The following is a 24,312-nucleotide window of genomic DNA, read 5'->3' as shown; positions in this document are numbered from 1 at the left end:
TTTTTTTTAGCATAAAAGTATAAAGTTGTGTTTATTGCACTTAGTTAAACAGGCATTGAAGATATTCCTGTAGATGAAAAGCAGCTTTAAAATAAGTGCCAGATCTTCCTTCTTAAAAGGTTTCATAGTTGCATGTGAGAACTGGACTCAAGGCCAGGCTTTTTCTAATGAACTGCTAACAGCATGCACTTATACTTCAGAAAATACATCAGGAATGTTTTTCTCTTCAGCAGCTTTTTTCTTTTTTTTTTTTTTTTTTTTCCCCCTCCTGTTCTGACTTGGAGTTGGGAATTGGTTGGAATAAGTGCTTCAAAAGTCTTCAGTATTACTCCATTCCTGAAGATATGTGCTTGTAGGCATCTTGGATAGAATTACCCAGTGGAGCATAACATTATAATTTCCTAGTTCTATTTGTATGCTGAATTAAAAATTGGCTTTTTTTAGGAAAAGAAGTCCTCTCCTTCCATCATGTTTACATTTCTTCTCTCAAACTAGGGAACTATTCAGGAGCTTTTTAACTCCCTTCCTGTCTGACACAGCTGTCCTAAGAACTTAGATTTTTTTTTTTTTTTTCTGGCTGGCTGCCCAACTATTAGTCTGTGGGGAATGTTGCTACTGGAGAATTTTGTAATAATGTTGGCAACTCTGTGAAGGTTTTATTTTGTATTTTTGTGGGAGTTTAGCACCTGTATTATACTGCCTGCATTAAAGAAGATTCATTGTAGTCTTAAGTGTACCCAGTACAAACAACACATAGTTCCTGTCAAGAATTTGTTTTGGGTTTTGTTCTGTGTAATGATACATGAGGCTGACTTAAATGCTTGAGTGAATTCTTTTCAATAGGAAATTATTCAATCCATTGCCCCTTGGTGATTATGTTCTAAATATTTGGAGAAGTTTGCTGAACTGACCCTGTGCACCCAATATGTGAGAATATATCCACTGGAACTCAGAACCGACAACTACATTTTCTTTCTCTCTTATACCAAGGAGTGAATCTTGGCTCTGTGACCATGTTTACACAGTGATTTGTGATTACACTGCTTTGGTATGGCTAGGATCTTTGAGATAGACTGGCCACATCCTTTCTGCTTGGTTCATGTGTGGGCTCAGTAGCTATTCTGTAAGCCTTTGCACTTAAAGTACTTTGTGCTTACAGCTGGCCTCTAACCTGTGCTACACTTACTGAATAATTGCTGCATGCAGGTGCGTACTAAGAGGACTGTGCCAGATGCTCTTACTCAGTTGCTGTTTCTCCTGCTCCTTATGGTGGTGACTGAAGCCACAATACTACAGCAAGCCCTTGGTCTTGGACAGGCTAGGTGCTGACATCCACCTAAATATGACTACCGTGAAAAAACTAGTGCTATGTTGCTTGAAGCGAAGTGACAAATGTGAGCATGAGGGCATTCACAGCACATCACATCATGTACGTGATGTGTGCCCATTTTGTGTGTTGCCTGGACTTGAAAGGACTTGTAAGATGACTGTCACCAGTACGGTTACTTTGTACAAACCATGGATCCTGTCATGGCTCTGAGAGCACTACTAGGTCTTAGTGGTCCTGATTATCCCTATGTGGGACCTCCACCCACATTCCCTGCTCTTGGGCCCAAGAACTCCATTTAAGACCAAGCCAGGGCATCAGTCCCTGGCTGAGCGATGTTCAAGGTCTGCTACTGATCTCTAGCTCTGTTACAGCCATGCCTGTGTGTGGCCATAGAAATTGCCCATTGATCCAGCCCCTGACCCATGGACAATCTTCCTGCCTGGACTCAGACATATTACTATGAAGCTGCCTGTCAATCATGGCTATGTCTGACCTGGGTTACCATCACTGGATCTGATCTTGGCCTGCGGATTGACTTCCCACCTTCATATTGGCTCTCCTTCATCACTACAAGCTTGTCTGGTGATCTGGATTCTGGCTTGACCCTGGTTACCATCACTGTCCTGCTTGCCTTGCTTGGGTGCTGTGGGGATGGGGCCTTGGCTGGTGAGGCCCCTGCCTTGCCAGTCATGGTATGTCCCTCAGCTTCTGGCCCCTGACCGTTAGGGAACTCCTGGTCCTTGCTAAGCCCTGACAGATACAGGACTGTAGGATGTGGGCGTGCAACATCCTAATCTGTTGGTGTCGGTCTTCTCTCTTCTTCCCATTCCCTTCTAGGAAACTTTCTGTGTCAGTAAGAAGAGCTCCCGCTTCTATGATTCTTGCCTTTGTGCCCCAAGAGAGTCATGGATGAGGTTCCTAATAAGTGTGAAAAGGTAAATGTCATTTGCTACCCATTTTCAAAGACAATATGATGACCCACACAACTACAGGAGGCTGGTCAGTGAGCCTGACCCCTTTATTGGGGAGGATTATAGAACAATCTTCCTCGAAGCCATGACTACCCAAGTACAGTAAAGATAAGGTGTTTTGGAATAGTACCCTTTACAAAGGGTAAATCACACCTGACCAGCCTGATGGCCTTTTATGATGAGATGACAGATCTTGTGGACAAGGGGACTGTAGAAAATGTTGTTTACCTTTAACAAGGTTCTTGATGTGGTTTCTCATAGTAGTATTGTAGCCAAATTGGAGAGAAATGATTTGGATAACTGACCTACACAGTGGGTGGAAAATTAGCTGACCAGCTGGGCTTGGAGGGATACTGTCTGTGATCAGTGGTACAGAGGCCAGCTGGCATCTGATTACAACTGCATTCTTCAGCAGTTGATACTGGGGCTATCATTGTTTGCTGTCTTCATTAATGAATTGGAGAATGGGATGTAATGAACCTTTGTAGGTTTGCATGGAGAAATGGTGTCCTCAGGAAGCTCAAGAGTAACTTTCTGTGGAAGTTCAGGAAGGGCACACAGGTTGTCTCCCAACGAACACTTGCTTCCTCTTGCTTCCAACAGGTGAAACTAGAAATACTCAAAAGAGCTGGTTTCTAATGGTGTGGTGAGGCTATGGCCCCAAAGGAGGGCCTGTCCAGCAGATGCCTATCTTCAGCTTCAGGCAGCAATGCCTGTGTAGAAACTGGGCTCACATCTGCTCCAGGACCTGATAAGGAGCCCCTGCCCTGACCATCTGGCAAAGTGATGTTCGAGAAGGTCAATAGGGTGGAAGTCTGTGTAACAGCAAGATAACAAATTTGACATGTTTAACTGCAACGCTGTTATTTCCTTTGACCAGATAGGAACACAGATGCCATAAATTCAGTGGCGATTTACTTGACATAATTGTCATGGCATGTTGTAAATCACACACACTGTCTTGCCATATGTCTATTCATACAGTGACCTGGTCCTTGTAAACTGAGGATAAAGTTAGTCATCAAGAGAAAAAAAAAAAGGGCAGGAAAACATGCATTACAAAGTGCTAGGCTTGGGAACTTGGAAAAATGTTACCATCGCATTTGGTGTTGACAGTACTTTCCTTCCCGGGTGTTGTAAGTAATCTTTTTTTCCTACTGATGCTTCATTAACTGAGTGCTAGGTAGGTGTGTGCTCTGCTTTCCAATCAGGAGTGATGTTCTCGGTGGCAGACAGGTGGGTTGTAATCTGGAATGCAACCTTTATTCTAGAAACCTGGTCCCTTAAGCTAAGTCTTCCCTTAAACTTGGCTGTAGTGGCTACACTTACTACATCCCTGTCTCAGTTCTTGTATCTCTACCTTCCTAGACCTACCCATTTTTCCCTTCCTTTTGGAAACTTTGCCTTCATTGTCACTTTTTTTTCCCTTCTGGGACTTCCTGCTGAATTTGCAAGGTGCCACTGCAACCTTGTTTTTTTAGAATCTTTTTTGCTTCTCATCTTCCTGGGCTCCAACTTGTCTTGCTCTGCCTGCAGGCCCCCAGCCTTTTTTCATCCCAACAAAGCTCACAGTCTTGAAACTTTTCCTGGGCTCTAGCTCCAGCACTACAAGCTCAACCATACAAAGCCTACCTCATATTTAGACTTCTGCATTTAAGCCAGGGAGCTTTTTTTTTTAAAATTATTTTTATTTTTTGTTTGCCATCTGTTCATCAGTATTGAGACTACAAAGGTAATATGGTTCCCTGCTTCCAGCTCTTGCGCTTGTTACTAGAACGTCTTCCAGCTGCCAAGAAAAACAACTGAAAATGCTTGCTTCCTCCCTGCAGGCTTGGGCTGGAGCATGCCCATGGCAGCAGGAGCTTTGGAGCACTTACTTCTGAGTTTCAGCAAGTCCCCTTAGGCACATGCAAACAGATTATCCAGGCTAGGGTGCTCTGATTTTTGTTTGCTTGCCCTTTTTTTTTGGGGGGGTGGGGGTGGTTCTGGGAGAAATCAAAAGGCACACAGCCACACCAGGAACCTATGGTCCAGGTTTCCAGCCTTTCATCATCAATGGAAAGATGCTGAAATGTCCCAGTGAATGCAGCATAATTTTTCTCGCATTTTCTTTGAAATGACTGAGGTATTTCTGAAGAAACTTTAAAAATAACCTGAAGCCAAGTTCCATTTATATGGCATTTCAGATAAGGCACTTAAAATTTGGTAGTCTGTGATGGGTTGATTCCAGCCAGCAACTAAGAACCCACCAACCACTCGTCGACCCTACCTCACCCCCAGCAGGATGAGGGAGAGAATAGGAGGAACAAAAGCAAGAAAACTCATGGGTTGAGGTAAAAACAGTTTAATAAGTGGAAAAAAAGGGGGAAGAACCCCAAGTGATGCAAAGGCAATCATTCACCACCTCCTACTAGCAGACTGATGACCAGCCAGTCTCTGAGCAACAGCTACAGAAAGACTATCCTCCCATTTTATTGCTGAGCATGGCATCATGTGGTGTGGAGTGTCCCTTTGGGTCAGCTGTGCTGGCTGTGTCCCCTCCCGGCCTCTGGCCCGCCCCCACCCACTCGCTGTGGGGGCAGAATGGGAAACAGAGAAAGCGTGGAGGCTGTGCAAGCACTGCTCAGCCATCGCCCAAACACTGGTGCGTCAGCAACGCTGGTTTAGTCACAAATCTAAAACCTGGCACCATATGAAGAACATTAATTCCATCCCAACCAGGTACAGTACATAGTCGTAGATGGACTGAAGTTTTCAGTCCAAAGCTGTGACATTTGTCACGGGAAAATGAAGATCCACGTGGCTCTCTGCAAGCACCTCAGTCCCAATGCCGAGACTTTGTGAGGAGGACACCTTCTTATCAGTAAGGCTGTGACGATGGAAACGTGTTGAAGATTAAGTGAATGCGGGCCTTGCACTCTTCAGTGTTGGAGGTAAAATTCACCTTGGTGTTTTCGTTTAATGAACAGTAGGAAGAGAAAGATTCCTACCTTTATGGTTATATTATGGCATAAAGTGAAAGACTTTTGTACAGTGTAAAGGTGGACTGTGCCAAGGTATGTGTTTTCTGTAATGTGGCTTTCTGTGACTTCATACATAAGCATTTTGCAGTACTAATTAGTTCATATTACTCCTTGTGTTTCTCCATGCACTGCTGACTGATGAGTATCACTGGTTTGATCCTAGAAAGCTGGTTTAGATTATTCATAAAATTATTTCAGTCTTAAAATGACTGAAGTGCGTCAGCGTAAAATGATTGAGGTTTCCTGCTTCTGTTTCTGTTCTGTATGTTGCTGTGGCACTAACAATTCAAGTGCTTGGGAAACAAACCTGTTTCTGAAAGTGTTAGGACTGTAAAACTGAGCCTGCACCATTGTGTATCTCAAGCCCTCCCATGTCCCCTGGGGGACTATCCTCTTTCATCCAATCATCAGTGCTATTAAAAAAGCCATAAATAGTATTCTCCTTAAAAATAATTTTATTTTTCTCCTATACCATAGCAACACTTCTTCAATAGACTATGAAAGCCAGAAACTATAGTCTTTGGAATAAAATATCCAGCAACAAATGGCCACAGAAGATGCTCTTCAGAACAAAATGTGGAGGTACAGCTAATAAGGAGTAAAAGACCACTCTGTATGTTAATTGGTTCATAGTGCCTTTCCCTTACACCCCATTAGATACTTTTCAGAAGGAAATTAGCCTGCCACTGTGCTCTTACCCAGTAACTTCAGACTCTGTTGACTAATACCAAGCAAAAACCGTAGAACATAACATCGATGGTTGGTTTGAGATCAGAAAAATGACGAGTCCTTCCTTTCCCCAACACTGCGGTAAAGGCAAGGAGAACTCAGCCCTCAGGTTAGCCCACAAATTAGCATGCGTGTGGTTCCCACAAGAGATGCTGACTTGGACCCTACCAGAAATTAATGTGGGATGAAGTTAGGGTGCTGTATTTGGGCTAGGGAAAATATGGGTCTGAACAGTGGATACTGTAGAGAGGTTGCTGATTGCAGCGGTGGGAGGGTGTCTCTTTGGAGATGTTGGATGCATTTCATTAATCCCACTGCTTACAGTACTTCTCTGCCTGTCTGGTTCTTTAATGATTTAACTACATTGATTAAAAAAATATGTCTCTTGTGCTTTAGAAGTACAGAGACTGTCCTGAATCTCAGGCACTGCAAAAACAAGATGCATTGTTGCCAGAAGCACTAGAAGCAGCCTAGGCAGGGAGAATTTATTGCAGGATTCACCTTTAAAACGAACCAAAATTGTTTGGCATACAAAAGTGCTTGTTCATGCTCAAAAACATAAGGAACTAGAAAGACCAGTACCCATACAAACCTGAAAGATGTTTAGTCCATAATGTTCTCTCAGGAGGACTTAGAGGTCAGGCAAAACAATATAGATTGAAAATAACAGGCTATGAATACAATGGATATGAATGAAGACTAAGATAAATACTCTACCTCCACATGCAATCATTCTGCAAGTAACAAGAAAAAAGAATACTCCCCAGCGGGAGATAGATTGTGGCCCATCATGCAAATTCATCTTCTAGGACATTTAATTAGAACCAAAAAAAAAAAGCCAAAAATATTTGATAGGCACAGCAGACACATTCTGTAGGTGGGTGGAAGTTTTCCTAGTACAAACCGGTAGGACCGCAACAACAGCTTGTCAGCTGCTAGAACAGGTGTTTTCCTTTAAAGAGTTATCTGCAGAATCCTAACTGGATCTGGCAGCACGCTTTACAGGAAACTTCTGCAAAAGTGTCCGTAGATACAAGGTGTAAGAGATTCATGTTCCTTGCTGTTCCCAGTTCTTAGTGCAGGAGGAAAAGGCAAATGGAATCATCACACCAATGTTAAGAATCCCTGTGTCAATAAACCAGTAAAGATCATCTATTTCCAAATATGAGCAAATATCAACACACTAAGAAAAAGACAACAGCAAGACAGCAAAAACCATATAGGTAGAAAAAAATGCAGATTTTTTCTTTTCATTATCACAACTGACTTGCTGAGGCATACTGACAAAGGGAAAATTGTCTGATGTTATCAACATAGAATAATTAGTTCAGTGGCAGTTATCCTCAGGGTATGTCAGAGGCTGTTACACATTTGTAATTTGTCAAGCTCTGTAAGCAAATGTCCTTTAATGTAATTTGCCGTTTGGGTTCAATGATGCCGTATTCCGCAGGTTACTGTTATTTTAAACCCCTCTATGCAGTTTCAGTCTCCAGTGTATTAACTTCATAGCGATTTTGCTGATATTGGAATCTCCTTGATAAATTGCTATGACTGATAAATTGGCCACTGTCCATTCAGACAGCTGCTCAGAGGAAAATACCTGCAAGGAGCAGCATTATGGCTACAAGGAGTATCTACAGGGAGCAGCATAAAAAGCCTGAAGACCATCTGCTCCATAGAAGAAGCAGTCTGGATAGGTGCATAAATGTCGCATGTTAACATCAAACCTCTTATCGTGGTCATGCTGGCTTGGCACAGACCTGCATAGCAGAGGACCAAACACAACTGTCTTCGGTACTGTCTGCTTCGCCTGCAGGCATCTCCAGCAACTGCAATATAAGTGGGCAGCTCAGTAGAAGAGCCAAGAAGAAGAGCTTTCCATAGGGAAACCTGATGTTGCTCCTCAGCATCTCTGCTCTGCACCTCATGCAGCTAACTATGGTTGAACCTGTTTTGAGGTACAAGTACATCCAAAGAAAAATTTCTTCTCTGATAAGATCTTAAACAGTTACGGACAAGACTTCAAACATGCATGAATCCCTAAACGTTAAATTTTAAAATGCTGTTACGACAAAAAGATGCTCTCTTTATAGAAAGGGTATGGGAAAGAGAGCAGAAATAAAGCACAAAATGATGACGTGATTTAATATTTGGAGGTGACCATATATATAAATAAGATTAGTTCTAAGGGTTTAATGACTCTGTAAACTTTGTTGATTTTGTGGTATTAGTGTTGAAAGACATCATTACACTCAGTTATAACAATATATATTCTGGGTAAGTCACTGCTGTCTCTCACATGGACATATTTCGAAAAAGCTTCACCCTGTTATAATGAGCAAGATGAAAGAGATGTTTAGTAATGACTGTATCATGAGGATACTTGTGCTAGATTTATTTGCGAACACTAGTCCCAGAATGCTTTTGTCTTGTATTAATTTGGCACTGGGATGATAAGTTTCCATACACAGTGTAAAGAAAGGCTCTCAGGGAAAAAAAACCAGAGTAAGATGAGAAGTCCCACTGCTGTCTGGTGGGGATGCACTCTGCTGGGTTAGTGCAAGTGGCTTTAAGCTTTTCTGTGCTTATGGGATGTTTTGTTCCAAGGGAGATACGAAACTACAGGGAGCTGTTCTGCAATGTTTTGATGAGAACTTCACTTGCTCCATTGGTCTGTGTGTTGGGAACAGGAGAAGGGTCAAACACATAGTCAGTGATGACTAGATGTATGGATGCTATAGCTGCAAGTGCCATTTCCTATACAGAACTGGTCAGAGGTCTTCCTGGGATTTCAGCAGAAGAAATCCCTGCTGTCTTTCTGTAGCTCTGCCTGTTTTGCAATTCTTTCTTGGTTCTTATGCACATTCACGATTAATTCTGGTGTGGATACAATTTGCAGAAGGCACAAAGTGGATTGAAAATGTGCCGGTTTGCTTCTTGAAGCTTCCAACTGGCTGCATATGAGCCAGCAGTGTGCCCAGGTGGCCAAGAACACCAACAGCATCCTGGCTTGTATCAGGAATAGTGTGGCCAGCAGGACTAGGGAAGTGATCGACCCCCTGTATTTGGCACTGGTGAGGCTGCACTGTACTGTGGTCAGTTTTGGGCCTCTCACTACAAGAAGGACATTGAGGTGCTGGAGCATGTCCAAAGAAGGGCAACAAAGCTGGTGAAGGGTCTAGAGAACAGGTCTTATGAGGAGCGGCTGAGGGAACTGGGGTTGTTTAGCCTGGAGAAGAGGAGGCTGAGGGGAGACCTTATCGCTCTCTACAACTACCTGAAAGGAGGTTGTAGCCAGGTGGGTGTTGGTCTCTTCTCCCAAGTAACAAGCAATAGGACAAGAGGAAAGGGCCTCAAGTTGCACCAGGGGAAGTTTAGATTGGATAATAGGAAAAATTTCTTCACCAAAAGGGTTGTCAAACACTGGAACAGGCTGCCCAGGGAAGTGGTTGAGTCACCATCCCTGGAGGTATTTAAAAGAGATGTAGATGTGGTGCTTAGGGACATGGTTTAGTGGTGGACTTGGCAGTGCTAGGTTAACAGTTGGACTCAATCTTAAAGGTCTTTTCCAGCCAAAACTATTCTGTGATTCTTTTGAAAGATCGGTGGTGACTGAGATGCCAACTGCTTGATGAAAAAACTTGGAATTAGCAAATAGGTGTGTTTTTGGAGGACTCCTTGGTTTAGTCAGGCTGAGATATCCCTTTGGTTCTGATTCTAGGCAATGTCTTAATGAGAGAGAGTCTGGGAAGAAATCTGGAGGGTGAAACTTCATAACAGCATGCTAGTGATTTCTTATTTGATTAATAAGAAGCACATGTGATTTTTATTTTTTTTTTCTGATAACAGGTATATAATTTTGTATTAGATGTCAGTGGTAAGGTTTTAGCAGTGGGGAGGCTGCAGGGGGGGCCTCTGTGGGAGGAGGCCAGAGGATGCCCTGGCTCCAGCTGGGTCCACAATGCACCCACTGCGGGACACAGCTGAGCCCACCACCCAAACTGGTGGTGCCTCTGGGAAAACATACTTAAGAAAGGGTAAAAAACACCAAAGAGGAGGAGGAAACAAAAAGGTGAGAAACAGCAGAGGGAACACCAAAGTTGGAGAAGGATGTGCTCCATGGTGGAGCAGATGTTCCAGAAGTAACTGCTGCCCATGGAGGACCCACGCTGGAGCAGATACTCCTTCAGAGGGACTGCGGCCTATGGATGAGCCCATGCTGAAGCAGGTACACCCCAAAGAGACTGCAGCCCATGGAGGACCCACACTGGAACATGGGAAAGAGCAGCAGAGAGAAAGTGTTACGCCCTGCGTTGCCTGTTGCCTCAATGAAGAGACTGAGCGTACCCTGCAGCGGTAACAAGGCAGGAGGAGAGGTGCCTCAAATGATGGGGTGAAGCTGGGTCTGGGAATGGGGGAGGAAAAGTGTTTTCCCTGTGTATAAATATTTGTGTCTTTTTTTTGAAAGAAAAATCCAAATCACTACTCAAATATTTATATTCATTGACAGTGAATTAAGTTAAATTCCCTGACACAAGTCTGTTTTGCTCATGACAGTAATTGATAAGTGATCTTGCTGTCTTTATCTCAACCCAAGTTTTCCATTTCTTCTTTGCTATTTCCTCCCCCATCCCATGGAGGGGTGAATGAGCAGGTGGTGGTCCACCACGAATTTAAAAGGAAAAATCACTACACCTTGAGGGATCAGTGAACATCTCTGTGAGAGTAGCGCATAAGGTGGTAAAGAACATCAAATCCACTCCTTGCCCATGGCCAGGATGTTACATTACCACGTAGTCCATGTTCTCCAACCCTAGGCATGCTTTAGCTCCCAGGATGCCCAGAAGCGGTGACTCCAGTGCTCAATGTGTAACGTTACCTATAAGCATAGCAAAAAGGCCGTTTATTCCCCAACAGGGAAACAATAGCAGAAGCACAGCGTGAAAAGTCATCCTGTGATTATATCTGTTTAAGGATTGTTGAACTTGTTTCACAAGCAGAGCTTGGAAAGCCACCAGTAACACCTACTGTAGTTCCCACACCGTGAGCTCATGTTTTCACACCCTTGAGGGTTTCTTTGTCACGCAGCAGTAGAGAAACCTCTAGCAGGGGAGGGGATGGCAGCTTTTATTCCAGCAGTTGTCTATTTTTCCAGCAAGCAAAGAGCCCAAAAGAAATATCAGGTCTTGGTTTCCTCTCAAGGCTGTGTTCACCACTTCTCATTTTTCTCAGCAATTCCATTCTCCTATCCCTTTGTGAAAAGCATTTCAGTTTCTTTGTTAGCATGCTTAAAATAGACAGGTTTCCTTTTTGTTTTGGTTTTTTTTTGGTGGTTTTGGGGTTTTTTTTTGTATAAGCAACACCTGTGAAACAATGGTTTACAGTAGAGTGAACTGGACACTTAGAACTCTAGTATTATGATTTTTACTAATGATAATTTATAAAGACAACACTTTTACTAAATTAAACCAAATCATACCAGTTGGAAATAGCACAGCAGGACAGAGCTCAGAAACGAGACACACCAGAATTGAGAAATGGACCAAGACTTCCCCCCCAAAAATGAGCTTAACCACAAGTAACAAAGTAAGTATATCTACTTGCCTTACTTGGGACGCTTGGTCTAAGTATTCATGATAAGATTATAGAAGGAGAAATAATTTTTCTCCTGTCCTGAATTCTGTTGCTCCAATGGTCCTTTCAACAGGGACAGGTTTCTGTTAAGAGCTTGGTGACAGGCTAGGTTAGCCGTTGTCTCCAGGAGAGTGGCCACCTACTACCAACATCTAACAAGAGACTTCATTCCAGCCGTTGTTTGTAGCTCCGAAGTCCTATCTAGTACGTACACCAGTTTCTGAATTCTTTATGTCCTTTGTGCATCATGTCTGTCTTCATTTACTTATCATCATTAAAGTCGACCTAAATTCTTGAAAACTAATTGCTGAAGGAGCCAGGTTTCTCTAGAGCAGGTTGCCTGAATTCTGCGCTCCCAGCTTTTGTCTAGGAGTCAGGCATGAACATGGCAATGGGTGTCTTTCCCAGCTAAACACTGTAGCCTGTGGAATAATTTTTTTTTTTTTTGCCAGAAGGTCATTAAAATGGTTATTAAACTGGAGATTTTTATTAAAAATAACCTCAGAATGCACCCATGCAAGAAGTTTTTTGGTAGAGCTCTGATGTGAATGCAGAAGCACAGATAGAGAAGAAAGGCTGGTCTGGACTATTAGCTTGTGGTTTGTAAACTGTTAGGCTAAACAGTGTCTGAAGTCTCGCTCCTCCTTTCTGTTGCATGTCAATGGCCTCGTCATCTTCCTTTACAACTTCTGACAAGCCATTGCCCCTTCTCTCTTGGTTTTTGTAAGAGAAAAGCTGGAGGCAGCGGGGTGGTGTCGCTGATCCTTGCTACAGAAAACAGCTGAGATGGGCCAGTGACAAAATTACCAAACTGTTGCCCAAAAAGCGGATTTGTTGCCTGGTGTGCAATAAGCCAATTCTCACGCACGCAGCAGAGATACTGCTTTTATTCAGGCCTGGGTGCTCGGTGGGTTCCCACAAATCAAGCACACCCAATGCCGGTTCCCTTGTCGTATTTATACACAAGCGTTACCAAGTGGTACGCTCCCAGTTAGGGTGACTGGTTCAGGTGTCTTTGCCTCGTGTGCAAACCAGAACACGTGCTCAGCTCTCCTCTCTGCCCTTACCTTTGGAGTAGGTGGTGTAATTTGGGTAGGGGGCTCGTGGGTGGCTGGTCACAGATCCCCCTGCCAGAATTACTTTCCCCCTAGTTTCCCAATGCTTTTGGTAATTGCAAATGGTTCTTCAGGGTCTGCTGATCAAGCTAACAATTCATCAGTTATGGTTCTACCTCTTGGCAATCACTTCTTAATCGCTACATTGTTTGTATGAACATCAGCTAACACAGGGGCAGGACCACACGATGGTCATCCTTAGCAGTACCTAGCAACTATCTGCTAAACTGCTGTCTGCAATGTTCTTAACTGCAGAGTCATGACTCACTTGTCAGTTCGATGCAAGATATCAAGAGCAGCACAAATATATTAAGGATTTCTCCTGATGGGACAGACACCGGCCGAATCACTGACTTAGTATACCTGTAAAGCCTAAATAGAATTGCTGACCTGGCGTTAATGTATTTAGCTAATTGCTGATTTAATCACTGTAGTTAAAACAGCTGCAGAGCGAGGGTGAAGTGATCAGTTATCTCCGGGTGAGTCCGGGGAGCTGACTCCTCAGGAAGGCATCTCGGGGATGCGGATGGAGTGATGGTTGTCTTTTCAGGGATGATGCAATCTGGCTGCCTAAAGGAGGAAGTACAGAAGATAACTGAAAGGATAAAAGGGAAAATCAAAGACCAAGAGGTAGGCTCAGGAGAATAGGATCAGCATTGAAGATCCCACTCACCTGGAATCCACAGCTATGAAGGCTAACATCTTCTCTGGGTCACTTTGATGCGTGAGCTGGGAGACCCTTCATGAGCGTGGACCCTAAAGGCCAACAGCTGTATCTTGCAGACCTTCTTGAACTGGGAGAACTCAGGATTTTGGGAATACTTGTCATGCTAGTAACACCACTTTGCTAATATTTATCATACCTGCATACTGCTAAGTTTATTGTAGTTACATACTTGTTAGGTTTAGGCAAACATAATTGGCATAGTTGTATGTCGTAATTTCCTTACGCCTGTAGTACTTGAGTTTATTGGGCAATTTTTGAGAGCAGGAGAGTGCCAACAGTGTAGGGCTGGAGCCTGGAGAGGCAGAGGCACCATGTGAAGGGACAGACAGACACCCAGCGTGCTCAGCCTGTAGAGCTGTCTTTGAAGACTGGTGGGGTATCAAAGGGCACCTACACCACTTATAGTAAATCTATAAGGGGATTTATTCTTGCACAGACAAGAAACTTATTTCTACCCTACTGTAAGGAGAAGAGATACTTTCCTAAAAGGAAAAGACATTCTGCGGTCACTGGCTGGCAGTGGGGAACTAGCCTGCCTGGGAATTGCAGTAACCCAGAGGAAAAGGTTGTACAAAGAGATTAAAATAAAGAGAATAAAATTATTGTAAAAAGAGGATTCAGAAAGGAGCAATCCCAAGAAAACTGGGTGAGAAAAGGCAGAAACTGCACAGGAGAAAAAAAAATAATGTTTAAGCTGCAGTATATCTGGTGAAATTACAGTGTAGTATTAAACTGAGCTGTGGATATCACTACTAAATCCACTAGGTGACAGTGTGGAGACTGCATGCAGCCCGACAGCAGCATCTGTCCTTTACAGGCCTCTTGGCATTGTCTCATTGCTCTCTGCTATAAAATCAAAGTTTGCAATGTGCCTCTGCTTGTAGCCAGGGGCTTCACGTGTGTCCACGGAGAGAAGGTAGTCTTGATACTAATGATAAAGGTAACACTGGAATTAAAGAATTGACTGTCACTTTTCCAGAACTGGCCGTTTTTTCCTAAACCTAGAGGTCTGGGGGCTTGGACTAAATTGGGAAGTGATGATGGAAAGTGAACTAAAGGATGAAGGGACAGCCACCATCACTCTGCTGTGCCTTGCAGCCAGTCATGCAGGGGGACAGACTTTTTAGCAAGGCCTGTTGCGATAGTACAAGGGGTAATGGTTTTAAACTAAAAGAGGGTAGATTCAGACTAGAAATAAGGAAGAAATTTTGTGCAACGAGGGTGGTGAAACACTGGAACAGGTTGCCCAGAGAGGTGGTAGATGCCCCATCCCTGGAAACATTCGAGGTCAGGTTGGACAGGGCTCTGAGCAACCTGCGAGAGTTGAAGATGTCCCTGCTCACTGCAGGGGGTTTGAACTAGATGGTCTTTAAAGGTCCCTTCCAACCCAAACCATTCTATGATTCTATGCTTCTGTTTGCACACCATGAGCTCTCCCCATCGGTGCATTCCCCCAGCGTGTGGTGCCTGGCCCAGGCATCCCCCAGGGACCGCAAACTGGTGCAGCAAAGAAAACCTGGAAGGAAGGGACTGGAAGCCAGTGAATTGGCAAGGATTAGATGCACGGTACAGTTCTGGCTTCTGTGGCTTTTCCAGTTTTATATGAGGTAATGGGCAAAGCAAGGTAAGAATACCTGGGGAACACAGCAGGTTTCCTTTCATAGCACTGCTTTCTCCACGCAGCCTCTGTCCCCCCAGGATATGGTGTGACCCAGTGTACAGATATTATCACTGTAGCTGTGGTGTGAAGAACCACTAAAAGTTATTACTGAATATTTAATTCCCAGCTGGGATTTACACTACAAGAAAAAGAAAATTGAAGCAAAGTCTGTATATTAATAAAAATCAGTGCAAACTAGGTTAATGTAAATAAAGTGCTATACATATGTAACGCAATTTTTATGACAACCCTGTTTTGAAAATGTGCCATCAGTATAGAGGCAAGATCTAAGTCAATGAGTGTGCAAACCTTGTTTGCCGTGATTAGCCTTGCTTTAAGGTGATAAATGTGATCTTTGTTGCTTAGTCCACTCAAATATTCTTCGTTTTCTAGGACACAACACATTTTCACCCCAATATTGTCTACATTTCACACCAGTTCCGTGGGTTGCTCTCCGTCCCTTTCTTGCAACACTAATGGTTTTTAGTTGCACTCCTGCAGTCCAGCCCAGAGAAGTTACAGAGGTGTCTTCTTGTGGTGGCCTCCCTGGGGCAGGAGCGCTGCGGGGGGTACAAACTGCCCGGTTGGAGGGCACAAGCCACCCGATTGCTGGCTGCGGGGCTAAGGTGATCGCTCCCTTCCCTTCTGCTCTGCCTCTCCCCTATTTAAAAATGCCTTAGTTCGAGAGACATGAAATATTAATCCGCTGTGCCATTTATTGTAGCGCAGCTTACCACGCGCTGGAATCCCAAAGTGCCCTGAATTTTGTCTGAGCCTGATACAGACGCCTTGAAACCGGCCCTTGGCAGCTGTCCCGCTGATTTTATAACACCCAGGCTTTTAGGACTTTTGATTCATGTGCTGCAGAAACTTGTCCTTATATGGGATAACATGAAATTCCACGAGTGAGAACGGATGGATTTTCTTTTGCTCTGCTTTTTCTTTCCATCTAGGGTAAGATTTGTCAGTCTAATTTTCCTTACCGCCCTTTCTGTAACTAGAAAGAGGAAAAGAAATACCGCGAGTGATCTCGCTTAATAACCACCGATCCGTGAGTCTTTCACAGCCTTTGGATCAGGCAGCTGTGCGGAGAAGGATTTAAAATCAGGATGTCTGTGAATCTTCCTTTTCTTCTGAATTAACCGTATATTGCAATTTCATAAACAATTATTTCAGTCCCTTTACTTCTCAAACGCAGTATTATTTATCATTAAAGGCCACTTTGAACATAAAACTATTAGGATGCCCTTTATTAGAGTGGCTTACTGCAGCTCTCTTTCTAATGAATTTTTTGCTTTATGACTTGCTGGCTGAGTTTGGGCTCTTACTTTAAATCACACAATTGATTCAGTGTTCAAAGTCAGTTTATCAGACCGTATCTTCATGAAATTGCCTGCCAGCAGAACAGCCTAGGCAATGAAAAATAAGGATGGAAAACAAAGTAACCTTGTTATTTTTTTAAATTGTCAACCATTTGGGGTCTGCTTTGGCAGCCTTTAAACTGTGGAAGGGAGGGGAGCTTCTGATGCCAGCCCAACAAAGCCAAAAGCAAGCAATCCTCTGGAGTGACGCCGCTTCCCCCTGGAAGGGGCGATGAGCAGCCTGGGACTGCAGCAGCTTTCCTGACGGTTTGTCACGTGGCAGGATCCCTCTTCCTGTTTTTCCAGTGAGACGTCTGCACACGCCTACACCGTAAATTCATTTTGCCAGTGGAGCGTACAGGGAATGCGGTAGGCCCCAGGAAAGCCATCGTTTGTGCCATGAACGATACATGGGGAGTCGTCATGCCTGTCTTATAAAACTGTATGGTGGTAAAAGACATTTTATAAGATATTGTAGTTGAAAAGATGATGAGAGACATCATCTGAGAGGATGAGGTGCTGGTTTTGGCTGGGATTGAGTTAATTTTCTTCATAGTAGTGAGTACAGGGCTGTGGTTTGGATTTATGCTAGAAACCGTGTTGCTAACACAGAGATGTTTCAGTTACTGCTGAGCAGTGCTCACACAGAGCCAAGGCCTTTTCTGCTCCTCACCCCACCCCACCAGCGGGATGGCTGGGGGTGCACAAGGAGCTGGGAGGGGACACAGCCAGGACAGCTGACCCCATCTGACCCAAGGGATATTCCATACCATACGATGTCATGCTCAGCACGTAAAGCTGGGGGAAGAAGAAGGAAGTGGGGCACATTCAGAGTGATGGCGTTTGTCTTCCCAGGTAACTGTTAGGCATGATGGAGCCCTGCTTTCCTGGGGATGGCTGAACACCTGCCTGCCCGTGGGAAGTGGGGAATGAATTCCTTGGTTTGCTCTGCTTGTGTGCACGGCTTTGGCTTTACCTGTTAAACTGTCTTTATCTCAACCCATGAGTTTTCTCACTTTCACTCTCCCGATTCTCTCCCCCATCCTGCTGTGGGGGGAGGGAGCGAGCGGCTGCGTGGTGCTGAGCTGCCGGCTGGGGCTCAACCACGACAGACAGACACTTCAGGAAAACCATTAGTCTTCCCTTAGCTAGCCTGGTCTTACCCATGGCAAAGCAGACATGAAGGGATGCTAGGAGGAGGACGTTTAAAACCGCGCTGGACACAGAGCTGGGGGTGCTGTGTACGTGGGATATCTGCAGTCCCACAGTCGAGGGTAAAGGCTCACCTGCCTCTGGATTAGACAATCTAGGGTCCCATCACCTGGATAATCAAGTTTATCTGCTTTTATTTTTCAGTGCATCAGTCACAGTTGCTGGGCTGGGCCAAGGCCTGGTTTCATGCACACCTCAGTGGTTGGTAGGCAGGAACGGAATTTGACCCTTTAACAATAGAAAATGCCGCGTTGTAAAACCTCTTGGTACTTCTGGATTAAGAATTATCATGGTAAGTACTTCCCGAATGTGCACATGTTTAATTTTGGGTACTTGGACATTGCAAGGAAAGCCTTATTGTACTGTGGTGTAATATAAACTTACAAATACTTCTTGACTGCACGATGCTGCCAAAAGAATTTTTAATTTGCCAGTAGAACAAAGAGTTAAATAAGTATCTAGAAAATCCTGGTTTTTGAAGAAATATCTCATTTTACGTCATCTTCTCAGAGAAAAATTGTTTATGTTAAATATGCATTGGATCTTTATACAATTTTTAGTCACTTTTTATTGATTTACTTTTTGGGTTTTTTTAAATATGTTGAGGTTTGTTTTATAAAACTGCATGTACATCAGTCCCTTGGTGCTGAAATAAAAACCACTGGATTGCTATTTATGAAAATAACTTTATATGTAAGCCACAGTAGAAGGAATAATGATGCAAACTGCAGTAAGAAAAGCAGCACTATAAGACAGAGAAGGAGTCCCATAAAAATAAGTTGTTTTAGTGAAGAGGAGACCGATAGTTACCTAGGGTCTCAGGAACAGTATTTTATTAATCAGTGGAGGCTCCAAGGCAAATACGCAGGTGGAAATGTTGGCAGTCCCTTAGTTCAACTCACATGGCAGGCTTCGAGACTGTAAGAGGTAATTTCTAGAGCTGGGTGAAAAAACGATCAAGAAAACCTGATAATGCAGCATTAGTTTTGACCTAAATTGGAATGCAAATATGAAATGTTTTCCCCTTAAGATTTTGTTCTAGAAATGCTAAAAATTTGCATCAAAACAAAACAGCCTGACATTCCTGAAAGGGAAACACATTTTGCTGTAACTTCTTATGAAACTACAGTAATACAGACCAAATTCTGGTTTTAGATAAGCTAGCGCAACCCCACTTAATGTCAATTTGTTATGACTGATAACAGAACTCGGCTCTACAACAAATGAACATTGCTGCACTGTATAATAACCATGGGAATAACTCCAGGACCAAGTCATATTATCTGAAAAATTGTTCTTGATTTTAAAATTGCTTTGCTTAAAGCAATTTGTCACATACAGCTTTTCCAATATTGTGCATTGCATCTTGGATGTTGCTTTTGAGCAACCTGATGCTCATTGTAATGCAGAATTTCCTGGTCAGACACATTTTCCATGGCACTATGAGAGTTCTGTGGCTCTCTCAATGCACTATCCATGTTGTTTAAAAAAAGAACTCACTGAATGATGTCAGGGAAACTGAGACATTAAGAAAGAATGGAGATTGGCACTCTAATTTTTATCATACAGTGCACTGCAATCAACAGTTGCAGTTTATTGTAGAAGTACTTCAGAATGAAACATTTTGGGTCACTTGGAAGAATATTGAACTTTACTTCAACTTAAGTATATTCTGCATTGAGTTCAATGAATATAATATTTAATTTCGATGATTCCAATTGTAAACTGAAATTTTTCCTAGTGGAAAATTTTAATTCTGCAAAAGTTGCTTTTATATCAGGAAATGAGCTAACTGTTCAATGCCCAAAAGACTTTGCAATTGACTGTTCCCGTTAGCAGTACAGGGCCCGTACTGCAGAAAATATGACCTGTTGTCTTTGATCTTATTTGGGTTTCATCAGAAAGAAGGAAACACATGATGAAGGCTACTCTGATCTGTAATTAAACTTTGTCCTCCTGTTGACCCAGTTATCAAAAGCTACTTCCTCATGTGAACTGGAAAAATCAAAGTAAGGTTGATATGACACAAGTGATGCAGCTGGGTTCAGAAACTAGCATGTGGTAACTATGGTATTCTAGTGAGCCGAAAAAAAATAATCAGAAATATATTACTTGCCAATTTGATGGTGCTCAATGAAAAATATATACCAGCAAAACCAGGAAGAGTCATAATGAATTACTTTTAACTAGAACTTTAGATATCTGGGTGTTGCTTTAATATTTTCTGAAGAGTAAATAAGCAAAGAACTACTTAAAGCAATCAGAATAATTTTGGCTCCTGAGGAACCTATCCAATTATTTAAGCTTGTAACAAGCCTTGCATTACCTGGCAAGGCATGGAAGTCCTTGAGGAAAGCCATCTGGTAGCAGAAGACAGGGAATTTTTAAAAAGGGGTACTTTGATGATCCATTTCTGGAGAGAGTAAGAAGGCGGAGATCTGGCCTGGAGGCAGGTAGAGCAAAGGCGAAGGCGGCTGCCTGGAAGGGTGAGGACTGGAGGGGTGGAATGTTGAAAAAAGCTGAGGAAAGGAATTGCACGCAGGTCTTGCAGGTTTTCCTTAGCTTTGTATAATTTCTTGATCAGTCTTTAGAGTAAAGCTTGTGTTTAGATATTCCTCTGAGTAACTTGCTCTATCACATCACCCGTGAGCAGGGAAACGAGACACAGCCTGGGTTCACAGCCGGGGGTACTCTTGGGCTGTGCAGAAGCTGCGGGTAAGATACGCATGAGCCAGTACTTGTTTTCTAGGTTAGGTAGCTACAGAGCATTTATTGGGCATAGGAGCTAAGAGCCCTGGATGTGGAGGACACAATGCTGAGGAACAGCCAGCCCTATTTGCACAAGAGACAGGAAAATGAAAGTTTGGGGTCAGCATTGTAGCTTCTGCAGATGAAGCTTATCCAGGGCTTTACCAGTTGGATTAAAGTTTATTCATTCCGGTAAGAAACTGTGGAAGTAGATGATAAATGGAAGAAGAGACAGGAGGTGGTGAAGAACTATTATTAAAATCTGCAAATCATTATATGGGTGCATGTTCTGGATTTAAATGTGTTAATATAAATTAATTATGAACTTGCAATCAAAGTGAAAAGATGGAGTATTTATGGAAGGGGTACAAAGTGGTATAATCTATAAATAAAGTAGTTTAGGCTGAATAAGAGAAAAAATGGGGCCAAAACCTTCCGGTGATCTATCTCCAGCTTCCATGTTTTGATGATCATTTGACTGAGCTTGTTCTCCAGTGCTGCAGAATATTATGAGATCAAAAAGGTTGACCCATATGGAAATTTCTGTTGGAAAATAAAACCTGATCCTGCTGCTTTTCTGGCACCAGTGACGTTTGATAACAATGCAAATCACAGAAGCATAGAAAAATGCAGCTGAAGAAAGCTATTTGAGGAGAAATTCTTCTTTTTCTAACATATCTTTCAAATATACGTACACCCCTTCTGTCTGGGCACTGACACCAGGGATATGGGTCTATGGGTGCAGGAAAATCCCATGAAAAGAGACAAGTGGAATCTATTAGTATTCACTCTAAAAATGTATAAATGACTCCCCTCCCAAGGAAATATGCTGAAACAAACCCAGATAAAGTGCCTGCCACATACTCCTAGGTTTTAGACTCTGAAAGGATTTAAAGAAATACAGACATTAAATGGAAGGAAACTTTCCCTTGTATCTAGGCCAATTAAGTGGACATTGTATCAAGATACTACTTAGATCTTCATACATGGTAATGTGATTTAAGTTTCAGTAATATGCATATTAACAAAAATGATAACTAATCACCCTCTTTAAAGAACAACTTTCTAAAGTTGTGAGGCTCAGTGGGGATATAAATAAACTCTGGTATGTACCTGAATGATCTGTAATAATTGTTAGATTGAAATAATTAATCCTAGGTGTCCTGGAGATGAATATTGAAATCTTTCCTAGGCATGTATTATTTGAAGAATATTTTCTCTAAATCTGTTATAGAGACACTGAGGTAAAATAGTTTTATTATTTTAGCTGAGGAAATAGATTTCTCTTCTAGTAGTATTAATTTCTTACAGTACCTATCTGTCAAGATGGTCCTAGTAATTATTATTCCTTATCATAATGGCAATCAGATCTCTTGTTGATCGATTTCCTAATGCATCGTTGGCATTGGCTGGGATGTGAGCTGGAAGGTAAGTTAAATACTGATACAGAAGATAGTACTTTGGTTTGAGTCTGTCTTAAATTCCTTGGCATCACCTTTACAAACAATGGGAAGAAAATGACTGGGTGTACATGGGAGCTCCAGTCTGTAATTGCACCATTTCTGTGCATTTTCTCAGTTCATATGATTTATCTATTGAATTCTGAGTTCTATCGGTTTAAAAAAAGAAAATCATTCTAATTTTTCCTCCTACCCCTGGTTAGGGAGAGAAATGACAGATCTGATATTGTCATCGTTTTGCCATATTGACTCCTCACAAAATGTAATCCTCCACGTGAAATCCTAGTCTTGCTGTGAACAATGGAAAAACTTCTGATTTCGTTGAAGGGCTGATTTCAACCTCACAGAGGAGATCTACTTCCTTGTGTTTTCTTTTTGTCCCCCTCATTTGTACAGTTTCCTATTATTCTCATGTCTCCACTCCTCCAACTTTAAGATTTTGAACTTTATTTATTACTTGAGATATGTACATTTTCTTTAAGGGAAAAGTAGCATTGCTTCTGCATGTTTGATGGTCTCGTTGAAACAATCAACATAAATTATTCTAATGTGATTTCTGATTCTGACTATACAGCCTTTGTAAATGGTCATTCTGACCAAGTGGCAGACGAACAGCTGTACTATATCAGAACCAAGGTCCATATATCCTATCTGATGTATTGTAAGTCTACAATAGCCAGTGGTAGATAGTAAAGAAAAAAGGCATAAACCCAGGGCAATCTTGGATTTCTTGGATTCGTATTTTTTCCCAAGATATTCATTTTCTGATTTAGAGACTTTTTGATCTATGGATTGTATCTACATCATCTTTTTCAGCTGCCCTTGACAAAACTTTCTTCTATGAATCCATCTAGTAGCTTTTGAAATTTATTTATACTTTGGGCATCCAAACAAAACAGGATGTTATGTCTTGCAATGCAATTAGGCACTGCATGTGAAAGTACTTTCTTTCATTTGTCTTTGACCTACTGCCTGATGATCTCATTTAGTGCCCTGTAGTTCTTGTCTTGAAAAATAATGACTAATCATTCCCTCGTCATCTGCTCCACGTGATTTATGTTTTTCTAGACCTCTGTCATGTCCTCAGTAATCTCTTTTACAAGCTGAGGAAACCAAATCACTTTCTTTTACAGTGGAAATTGTTTCCTATTTCTAACCAATCATCTGACCCTCCTTATCAGTATACTTTCTAGTTGTAAAATCTCATTTTTGAAGTGACCAGAGCTTCACGCAAGGTTGGGTACCATAGCTTTACGGAGTACCAAATGATAGTTTCTGTTCCCTTCCTGGTCTTTTTGATGGTCAGGGAGTAGGAAGCTTCATCTTCCAAAGAACTATCTGTAATGATGTAGAATACTTGGTGATAAAAGCTGACAGGAGAAGTCATATTCGGAACATAGAATTAGGGTCACCGTTCACCATGTGCACTCCTTTGCATTCATCAGTGCTGCATTTCTTCTGCCACTTTGTTAGCCACGCAGTACCGGGAGATCTTTCTGTAACTCCTGGCTAGCAAGTTCAATTCTGTCACTGTGCAGCACTAGCCCTTCTAGGAAAAAACCAAAAACCAAAACGATAGGTTTATGCCACATCTCTCAGAAGAAGTTCGGTTTGGTTTTTTTTTTTCGTGTGTTTGCTTCCTGCTGTTAAGCAGCCTAGAGTAAAAGAAACAAAAATAAATACAAGAATTGTTTTTTCTTAACTTACTTTGCCTCCCAAATTGTCAGGCAAACCATTCCCTTCAGTTATAAACTGAAGGCAGAGCCTACAGATAGGCTCCCTGACTGTCAAGTCTCCATGAAAAAAATTTTCAGAACAGGCTGGACAGACGGCTGTAAGGAATGCAGAATAACTGCTGTCGTGGGGAGGAGATGTAGGAGAGGTCTGTCTCAGATCTCCTCCGATGCTGTGACTAGAATAGCCTTAGACGTGGGATCGATACATTCACAATGAGTCCTTGCTGGCTTTGGCGCATTTCATTATACAGAGTGAAAAATAATTGGTCTCATTGGTATATACTTTTTATATGTGTTTTTAAGGGTGGGGATACATCACATGTATATTTTATCAGTGTCCTGTCAGTACACAGCAGCTGAACCCAGCAGCAATGACAGTATTATTTAGATTAGAGTTTATATATAGAAATGCTGTGAATTTTCACTTTATTAACAGCTTTTCAGGAGACAGGCTTCTTGTCTTTTATTTTATGCAGTATAAATATGAAACTAAATTATCTGAAGAAGTGTAGTTTTTGTAGGACAACTTAGTATTGTCAGTGGTACGGCAGCAGCAGAAGCCTGAGGAAAGCAGGGAGTATAAAGGGGAACGGAGCGAGCACAAAA

At 42.3% G+C, this 24,312-nt stretch overlaps 1 protein-coding gene across 3 annotated transcripts in view; it reads left to right on the top strand.

Annotated features, from left to right (window-relative positions):
* RESF1 (retroelement silencing factor 1) overlaps positions 1 to 18,344 on the top strand; it is a 53,908-nt gene extending 35,564 nt beyond the window's left edge. For 2 of the 3 annotated variants that reach the window (XM_054826217.1, XM_054826205.1), the window contains one exon: positions 2,168 to 4,253. In XM_054826217.1, the coding sequence (XP_054682192.1) occupies positions 2,168 to 2,187 (20 nt within the window). In that variant the 3' untranslated portion in view covers positions 2,188 to 4,253. Of the gene's footprint in view, positions 1 to 2,167; positions 4,254 to 17,906 lie in introns of those variants that run through there. The other variant, XR_008577241.1, reaches the window with a different exon arrangement.
* Positions 18,345 to 24,312: the final 5,968 nt, after the last annotated feature.

The sequence above is a fragment of the Grus americana genome, chromosome 1 (assembly GCF_028858705.1).
Source record: "Grus americana isolate bGruAme1 chromosome 1, bGruAme1.mat, whole genome shotgun sequence".
Classification (NCBI taxonomy): Eukaryota; Metazoa; Chordata; class Aves; order Gruiformes; family Gruidae; genus Grus; species Grus americana.
Note: the sequence above shows the minus strand (reverse complement) of the source record. Positions and strands in the feature narration are given on the sequence as shown.